Source organism: Sarcophilus harrisii, chromosome 2 (genome assembly GCF_902635505.1).
Source record: "Sarcophilus harrisii chromosome 2, mSarHar1.11, whole genome shotgun sequence".
Taxonomy (NCBI): Eukaryota; Metazoa; Chordata; class Mammalia; order Dasyuromorphia; family Dasyuridae; genus Sarcophilus; species Sarcophilus harrisii.
In genome coordinates this window covers 16,488,197-16,497,363 of record NC_045427.1, presented here as the reverse complement: position 1 = coordinate 16,497,363, position 9,167 = coordinate 16,488,197, and the positions used below count along the sequence as shown (strand labels likewise).

The 9,167-nt window shown below is 47.6% G+C and overlaps 1 protein-coding gene across 1 annotated transcript; it reads right to left on the bottom strand.

Annotated features, from left to right (window-relative positions):
- Window positions 1-423: 423 nt before the first annotated feature.
- NEFL (neurofilament light) lies at window positions 424-8,605 on the bottom strand. The gene is made up of 4 exons (XM_031949650.1): window positions 7,428-8,605; window positions 5,460-5,584; window positions 3,696-4,018; window positions 424-2,565 (listed from the first exon to the last, which is right to left on the bottom strand). Exons 1-4 carry the CDS (start codon window positions 8,490-8,492, stop codon window positions 2,417-2,419), a joined length of 1,662 nt encoding a protein of 553 aa, XP_031805510.1. The 5' UTR covers window positions 8,493-8,605; the 3' UTR covers window positions 424-2,416.
- Window positions 8,606-9,167: the final 562 nt, after the last annotated feature.

Here is a 9,167-nt window from a genome sequence, read left to right as displayed (position 1 = left end):
TGAATAATACACAAGACATTACTGAATCACCTTTAACTTATATTACTGCTAGGTCTATACCTTTGAAAAGATTAAAGTAATAGGAAAAGGTCCTATGTGATCCAAAAATTGCAATCAATAGAACTGGCAAAATTATCCATTGAATGTGTGAGAAAGGACCTTCAATAATAGCTAATTAACTCCATCATAGAGGTGAACAAACTGAGACCTAGCTAGATAGATGATTTGCCTAAAGTTATACAAGAAAGCCTTGCAGAGTTAGGACTAGAACCTACATCCCATAATCCTCAAACCAATGCCCTTTTCCTCCTCCTGAGCAATAGATCTAAATCAAGAATTGGCCATTTCCATACGCGTTGTTTTCTGCCTCTTTTCTAAGATGATCATTCACTTTCCCCATATGAATAATAAAGTCCACTCATATTTTTTCTTTAATGTATTTTTATTGTGGCACACAGGATGGGAATAGGGAGTGATACAATGTGTGGTTTCAGACTTGGTTCAAACAGTTCCCAAATCCCACTCTTTCTATTGGGCTAACCTTCCTTTTGAAACATCACTTAGCTATTAACAGCACTCAGTCCTCCAAATCTACTTTCCAAGACCAAAAATACAAAGGTTAGTTTCTACCCATCGAGATATCTTTGCAGCAGTCTGTCAACAATGGATCTTTCAGGTTCAAAGCCACAGCACGACAGAAAATGCATTTGCCTGCTAGCCATTTTAATGGAAAACATTTGACAGAAGTGAGTTTCAAAGGTGAAAGCACAGAGCAGCATATAAATGAAGGCAGATAAAATGCAGGTATAAGCATCGACTTTTACCCCACTCCCCCTCCTCAAAAGTGACATTAATTGTACAATAATATGGGGAGGAGGGAAGCGGCAGACAAATCAGCTTTTGAAGACAGAAGCAGAAAAACATATAATCGATAACTTCTGCACTAACCCACAGCAGGTTAGCTACCATACAAGCATCAGCATTTCATAGGATACGTTAGGCATGGACAGCTATGAATATTTTATTTAAACCAAGTTCTTAACCAGTTGGAATCCTCCTCTGAACCTCCAGATTTCCAAATTAAGATCCCCAAAGTAATATCCAAGAAACCCATGTTGGATATAGTTTGCCTCTGTTAGGTATAATAGTTGCTTTTACATTTGGCATCAATTGTTAATTGAGGGGCTTTAAAGCTAAGAATTTCAGGGCAGCAATAAAGAGTCCAGGAACTACGCTGTAGACCCAGAATCACCATTAGTGCAATTTTGTAGGCCAGATGTAAAGGGGCTGGGAGCGAGATTTGTCTCCTGATTTTTTTTAGACATCTTGATTACACAAACAATAATGATTTGTTTTTATCATCTGCTCCACTGTAGTTGCATTTGGACCAATTAAAGAAAAAAAAAAAGCTATTTGCTGTTGAGCATATTAAGATGTACTTTCTACCCATTTCATGATGGTGACCTCACTGGTGCTCTAGTTCATGTGCCCATTTACTCAGTGGGGTACAATTAGTCCTTCTTCCCACAGATCTCACCATGAAACCCATACGCTGAACAACAATTTTATGACTTTGTACTGGGACCAATGCACTGGTATTGCTAGAGCAAACTTTAGGATGTTTTTCTCATCCACTCAACCTTATTCTTTCTGTTAATTACTGATGATATTTGGAAAGATGGGGGAAAAATGTTATGGGATGGGGAGAGGGGTAGGGCAAAGAGGAGGTAAAGGGGGGGGGGAGGAATAGGCAAGATTCCTGAATGATAACTTAAGCTTTGAGTTCCTTAGAAAGCACCAATGAGGGTAAATGTATTATTTAAGGGACAATTTGATTTTATTTTCGGTACCATGAGATTCTGAGATCAGTAACCTGGCTCCTCACTTGTCAGCTGCACAATGCTTCAATGCATATTTGAAACTCTTTAAATTAACACACAATAGCCACAACAAGGGATTATAATGCCGTTCCAGTATGCCTTTATTTGCTAGTTATTGCACATAACTTGGGGTCATTATTTTCTAACCACCAAAGGTTTCCAAAGATTAATTATATTTTTATCAAGTTTAACATTTATATCAATGAGTTTGTTTATTCATGGTTTTTGTTTTAATTGTAAATGTCTGAATTATCCACACTGCCATCAACCCAGAATTCATAAGCATGTACCATGCACAGTCTGGCAGCAAGCCAGGGAAGCTATCAAGAAGCACACCAAATACTCTTGCATAGGGGAAGACATTTAGCATAACAATCACTTTCAATCTAAGTCATCTCAGATTAATTATTATTTTTTTTGTAAATATATGGTTTCTTATTCTTTACAGCATTCAGTGCTCAAAAGATTGTGTAGTGGTGGGATTGTTGACCTGATTGGGGCAGGGGGAAACCTGAAATAATCAAGGAAAAGAGAACTCAATCTTTCTTCTTCTGCTCTACTGCTTCCTCTCCAGCAGCATCATCTTCCTTCTTCTCTTCCTCCTCTTCAGCTTCCTCACCTTCCTCTCCAGCTTCACCACCTTCTTCTTCCTCACCTTCTTTGTCTTCAGATTCATCCTTGGCACCTTTTAAAAGGTGCATGAGAAAGAAGGGAGGGAAGATCAGAGTTAGAAGCAAATCATGTCAGACTCAACTAGGTTTCCAGGAACCAAGAGCTGAATTTTTACACTCTAGGGTCACTGAGCTAAAACTGACTTCGGGCAACTTGGCCACGCCTCCCATTTTACAAATGGGGAAACTAATACCCAGGTGACTTGCTTAGGGTAAGCCCAGTAGTAATTGTCAGAGATAGGATTTGAACCCAGACCTCTGCCCCCAGACTACAGAAGAACATCCTATCCCTATACTCACATTATCTATTTCATTCCCATTTTTCAAAAGCAGACACATCAAACAATCCCATTGAATGGATTTCCATAATTGGACACTGTAGGCCCATTGAAAAGCTATCCAATTTACTTCTGGAGAGCCAAAGCCAGACTCTTCTCAAGCCCTAATACCTGAACTTTCCTTCTCTTTAGGCACTTGATCCAATATGCTAGTTTTTGGCACCTAGAACAATAGGTGATGCTGTACAAAAAAAAAAAAAAAACAGCAGAAGGAAGGAAGAGGAAATTTTAAGAAAAAGTGAAGATTTGAAAGTGCCCTTTTCCCTTTTCTATTTAATCTTCTCTTCCATATTCTTCCTAGAAAGGAAAGTCATGTAAATGATCTTGTTTAATATATTACTAATAATTGCAGAAAATATGAATAAAACCCGTTTGGCACAAAGTGCCAGCAAAATATCAGGTTCAATGTTTCCACTTCTATAAAATTAGGAGATTGAACTTGGTCTCAATTTCCCCTCCTGCTACAAATCAATGCTCTTATGATCTTCCAAGTTATATCCTGCCTATGACATTCTGAAACAGATTAATCATAGGTCATATTCATGCTAGCATTCCATATTGAACAATTTCATTTGATCCCTAACAACTCTGGAGTAAGAAGCATGTTATCCCTATCTTGCAGAGAAGTAAACTGAGGCCCAAGAGGCCAAATGAATTATGGTCCAACAATTAGAAAATAATAGGAGTAGTACTTGAACCTAGGTGTTCGACCTCCAATTTTAGAAAGTTTTTGATTATGACTCATTTATCCAGAAAATCCTGGGGATTTACTTTCTAGCTTTCTTTCCAGTGAATTTGATTTTTACCTTCTTCCTCTTCACCTCCTTCTTCTTCTTCTCCTCCCTCCTCCTTCTCTTCTTCCTCAGCCTCTCCTTCTCCTTCAGAGGGGGGCTCCTCTTTGGCTTCTTCGGCTTTGGTTGCCTCAATGGTCTCCTCCACCTCAATCTGTTCCTCTTGGACGTGACTGGTGTAGTATGAGGGGAAGGCACGGGCAGACATCAAATATGAGCTGGTCTGGAGACCGCTGTAAGCGGAGCGCCCAAAGACCTGGGAGCTCTGGGAGTAGCCACTAGTTAGACTTCCAACGCTGGTGAAGCTCAGGCGAGTCTCTTCACCTTCCAATAATTTCCTGGGGAGCAAAAATGGTGGGTGGTGGGGAGGAGAAACATGTGTTTGGGAATCAAAAACACCATATTTTCTCTAACTATAAAAGGAAAGGCAGAAGGAGTAATGCAAATTGTAGCTAGAATTTTCCATAATAATAGCATTCAAAAGTCAGACTAGAATATACCAAAATCAGATTTTAAGGAATGATCCCGTGCAATTTAAAGTCTATATTATCAACAATATAGTCTGAGAATGGGGGGAAAAAAACAAACCTCAAGAGTTACAGCATCATTCACTTGTAAGTCTTAGAGGTCATCTAATTCAACCCTTCTCCACCGCCATTTTACATACTAGGAAACAGTATTAGAAACTTATACAGAGCTTAAATCTGTCTCTGCAATTCCCCCTTTCTACTCCTCATTTTGACCTTGAACAAGGCTCCCAGCCATATAAGTAGCAAAGGCAGAATTCAAAGGGAATATCCCATGCCTCCCAGTGCTTGCCTCTCTCCACAGTTAAAGATGGGAAGCTCTTAAGTACAAACCAATCTTCTTGGTCAAAGGATACCTAAAACTTAGTGAGAGGTTAAGGTCTTCACAATAAAGATACTCAGCCTTGCAATGATTTTTCCCCCTTCTCCTGTACTGGATGTAATGAATTGTTTTCTATTCTTTTCTTCAGTTTCTACTCTCACATGAAAAAGCAATATTTCTCCCCAAATCAGAAAGCAGATACAAGAACTTGAAACAGTCCTAGTAAGCAGGCTCGATTCTTTTAAAGAGGAATCTATTTTTAATGGTTAAAATTTGGACAATTAAGCTAGCTGATGGCAATTTTATTTCCAAGCCATATTTTAAAAGCTGTTGATGTTTAAGACAATTTTTTTAAGTTGAAGAATCCCAAATTATTTTCTTTAAGCAAGGGAGGAATCTTTGGGAGGATGATGAGAACTACAGGGCTTAATGGAAACAGTCAACAGACATTTATTAAGAGCTTACTATGTGCCAAGAGATCTGATTGTACCCATTAGAATTAAAAATAAATGTCAATATCCAGATTTAGCTCATGGTTCAGCCATCTATGCATTTCTGAGGAAACTGGGTCAAAACCTGAAACGGAGTACCTGTCAAACCAAGATCTTGAAAAAAGAGAAACTAAGAGGACTACCTACAGAGTTGACTGCCACCTAAAATTTTAAGATGTTCAGTGTCAAAGACTTAGATCTGAAAGGATCTTTAGGAGATGTTGAATTAGACTTAGTGTACAATTGAGCAAACTGAGGCACCATTAATTAAGTGACTTATCCAAGTGCTTAAGATAGGCTTTGAATCCAGATCTTCTTGACTTGTCCACTCTGTCTCGGAATGACAAGTCTTCCTCCCAAAGAGTCTGACCCGGAATTAAATTCCAGTCCTACCCCAAGCTTGATAACTGCTGCAGATGTTCCCCTCCCCCACTCATACCTGTAGGCTGCAATTTCAATATCCAAAGCCATCTTCACGTTGAGCAGATCCTGGTATTCCTTCAAGTAGCGAGCCATCTCACTCTTGGTGGTTCTCAATTCATTTTCCAATTTGTTAATTGTGTCCTGTCAGGAGTGGAAAAAAAAAAAAGACCCTGGAACACAACCCTCTATTTCTTCTCCAAATGTGTATTTCTGAAAAGAGGAGGTGGACCTCTTAGCCTGGTTTTTGGTGGCAGATTCTTGATCATGGGCCATCTACCTGTTATGTGGTCTGCTACTGCCTGGGCTCTATGCACTCGGAAGTGATTATGTTCCCTAGAAGGACCAGAACCTTCCTGAATTCCCTGCCATCTCCCAAACTGCATAGTCATGGCTCACCTCTAGAGCTCCACTTGCTGGAGAGGCTGCCTCCTTGGACCTGCCCCACCCTTTCCATCAGGGGCAGAAAAAGCCAGCTCTTTTGTTAGAGGCAAAGCCCACTCCTTTCCCCTAGAGGCCAGGGAGATGGTGGCTCATCAGCACAGCTCTTCCCTGCTTTTCCCTGCATCTGGGACGGAAGCCAACACAGCCACAGAAAGATAAAGTCTGTTATTCAGCAAATCTTGAATTAAACTTAATGGTGACCAAGATGAGAGGCCGGCTGATAGAAGGACAAAGGAGGGCTGCAGTTTTTTATAGAGAACCAGCTTATCTCTTCTCCAACAAAAGACACCCTCCCTTTCACTATGAGCAAGCTTCCACCCCTCTCCCCGACCGGTTTTTCTGCAAAGCATTTTGCTGGCTCTAAAATGCTTCTCTATCAGCATAGGGATAAGCCTGGTGTTTCCTTTGGTACCCAGAACTTGCGGGGGAGAAAACAGCTTCTAACTCAGCAGAGCAGCATCTTCTCTGATAGTTAAGAGTCTTGAAGGGAGTGACCCGGGGCATTAATTATTTATTTAATTTGTTGATTCCGTTATTATTTAATTATTTAACTTATCCAGGGCCTAACAGCCCTCGGGCTCAGATGTAGAGCTGAAACCCAGATTGTCCTAGCTTGGAGAACTAAGCCACGCTTCCTATTATAGAAAGGTCAGTTATTATTGACAACAACTATCCTCAATAATCATCATCTTCATAAATCTAAAACGAGGGCTTTAGAATAGATCTCCCGGGTCTGTCCCTGTTTTAATGTCTTAAAGACATTTGGAACACGGTCTCATCTTGCTCTGGCGTCCCGCACCCTTCCTGCCTTCCTTCTATGGGAAGTTAGCATCCCTTCACTGGACCACGTTATCCTGACTTGATGCATCAGTGTGGATGAGCTTGGGGGAGGGGAGGAGCTAGGGAGGGGATCGATTCACAAGTACTGCCACCTATTGGAGGAAGGGGCACGTTCAGCGCTTTTACCAACTGGGCAAATAAGAACAGGGCAAGTCCGCGTGTGGGAGGCGGGCCCTCCCCCCCCTTCTCAGCCTCCCGCCCTCCACCCATACAGCCAGGGTGGGGCGGGCCAAAGGAAAAGTCCTCGGTGCCCTAGTTGCGCACAGCGACCCCTCCCTCCTCCATCCCCATCCCTAAGGGGACGCCATCCTCCATCCCACAGCCCTAACACCTGCAGTGCGCACTTTCCTCCCTCACGCACGCCCTCTCCCGACCCTCCCACTCGACGAGGAGGCGGGCACCAGGGGAGCGCCCTGGAAAGGTAACTGGATAAGCCGTCACCCCCTTAGGTAAACTGCCCCGTCCCTTCCTGCCTCAGTTTCCTCTCGAGTCAAGAGAGGCGGCAGGATGAAATTTCCACTAAGTCGCTCCGAGCGCCGTTATCCCGGCTGTCCAGTAAGCAGGGAGTCCAGAGTCCCGCCCCCTGCCAAGCCCAGCTCCTCCGCTCGGCGCGCCCCCTCCGGCCCCCGCGCAGCCCCCGGGTTCTCCCTCCCCTCTCTCTCCCCCCGCAGCCCCCCAGGTGCCCGGCCCGGGCGGAGGCTACCTGCAGGGCGCTGATGTCCGCGTTCTGCTTGTCCTCCAGCTCCTGCAGCTGCTTCTCCAGGGCCTCGTTCATGCCGCGGCACGCCTCGATCTCCAGCGTCTTGGCCTTGAGCAGGCGGCGGCTCTCGGACACTTCATCCTTGGCGGCGCGCACGGCGTCCGTGTTCTTGGCGGCGCTCTCGGTGAGCACGGTGAAGCGACTCTTGAACCACTCCTCGGCGTTCTGCATGTTCTTGGCGGCCAGCTTCTCGTACTGCGAGCGGATGTCCTTGAGCGCGGCGGACAGGTCGGGCTTGGCGGACACGTCCATCTCCACGGAGATCTGCGCGTACTGGATCTGCGCCTGCAGCTCGGCGATCTCTTCCTCGTGCACTTTCTTGAGGAAGGCGATCTCGTCCAGCAGGCTGTCGATGCGCTTCTCCAGCTCGGCGCGGGCCAGCGCCGCCTCGTCGGCCCCCTTGCGCGCCTCCATCAGGCGGCCCTCGGCGTCCTCGCGGCTCAGCACCTCCTCTTCGTAGCGCGCCTGCAGCGCTCGCAGCGTCTCCTCGAGGCCGTCTCGCTCGCCCTGCAGCGCCTGCTTCTCGGCGCTCGCGTCCTCGACGGCCAGCCGCAGGTCCCGGATCTCCTGCTCGTAGAGGGCGCGGAAGCGCGACGGCTCGGCGTGTTTCTGCCGCAGCACCAGCAGCTCGGCCTCCAGGACCTTGTTCTGCTGCTCCAGCTCGTGGACGCGCTCGATGAAGCTGGCGAAGCGGTCGTTGAGGTCCTGGAGCTGCACCTTCTCCTGCGTGCGGATGGACTTGAGGTCGTTGCTGATGGCGGCCACCTGGCTCAGGTCCAGGCTCTCCAGGCTGGGCAGCAGCGACGCGGAGCTGGACGAGTAGCTGCGGCGAACGGAGAGCGCGGCCGACGAGGCGGGGGCCGAGTAGCTGGAGTAGGCCGAGCGCGCGGCGCTGCTGTAGCCGCTGCGCACCGACGAGATGTGCACCCGCGGGCTCTCGGCCGCGGTGCTGGCATAGCGCCGCTTGTACGCCGAGGCGTAGTAGGGCTCGTAGCCGAAGGAGCTCATGCTGCCGGGGTGTGGGGTCGGGGGGCCCGCAGCCCGGCCGGCCGCCTGCCGCCTGCCCGGCGAGAGCGAGGAAGGAGAGAGGAGGAGAGAGGAGGGGAGGAGGACGGGTGGCTGTGTGCGGCTGGCCGCTGGCGGCCCGCTCCCTTTTATACCCGAGCTGGGGCTGACGCAGCCTCTGAGCCCGCCCTCGCCCGGCTGCGGGGGGCGGTGGCCCGCGCCTTGCGGCAGCCCAAGAAAGACGTTGCGCCACTCCGGAGGGCGGGGGGGAGAGCGGGAGCCAGAGGAGAGACTGAATGAGGGAAGCTGCGCTCAGTCCGGGAGCCGGGGCTCGCTGCCCCACCCAGCCCCCACCTGCTGGCTCTCTAGGCTCCTCGCCTCTCCGCCAGCCTGCAGCGCCCGGAGCGATCACTTCCTCCCGCCTCCATTTCTTTTCTCCTGCTCCCCTTCCTCGTTTGGGCACACCCACTGTGCCATCTCCCCGTTCCCATCCTCTCAGCTCTCGCCCTCCTGGGCCTTCTCCCCGTTCCCATCCTCTCAGCTCTCGCCCTCCTGTGCCATCTCCCCGTTCCCATCCTCTCAGCTCTCGCCCTCCTGGGCCATCTCCCCGTTCCCATCCTCTCAGCTCTCGCCCTCCGCCCCGAGGCCATGAAATCTTGCTCTTAGCCCACCCTTGGC

Bases quoted from the DNA above. Each gene is read 5' to 3' on its own strand.
- NEFL (XM_031949650.1), bottom strand. From the start codon at position 8,492: ATGAGCTCCTTCGGCTACGAGCCCTACTACGCCTCGGCGTACAAGCGG. The intron at 5,585-7,427 runs GTAGCCTCCGCC...CACTCCTGACAG, and splicing joins CGGACATCAGCGCCCTGCAG to GACACAATTAACAAATTGGA. The intron at 2,566-3,695 runs GTAAAAATCAAA...ACCTTTTAAAAG, and splicing joins AGGAGGTGAAGAGGAAGAAG to GTGCCAAGGATGAATCTGAA.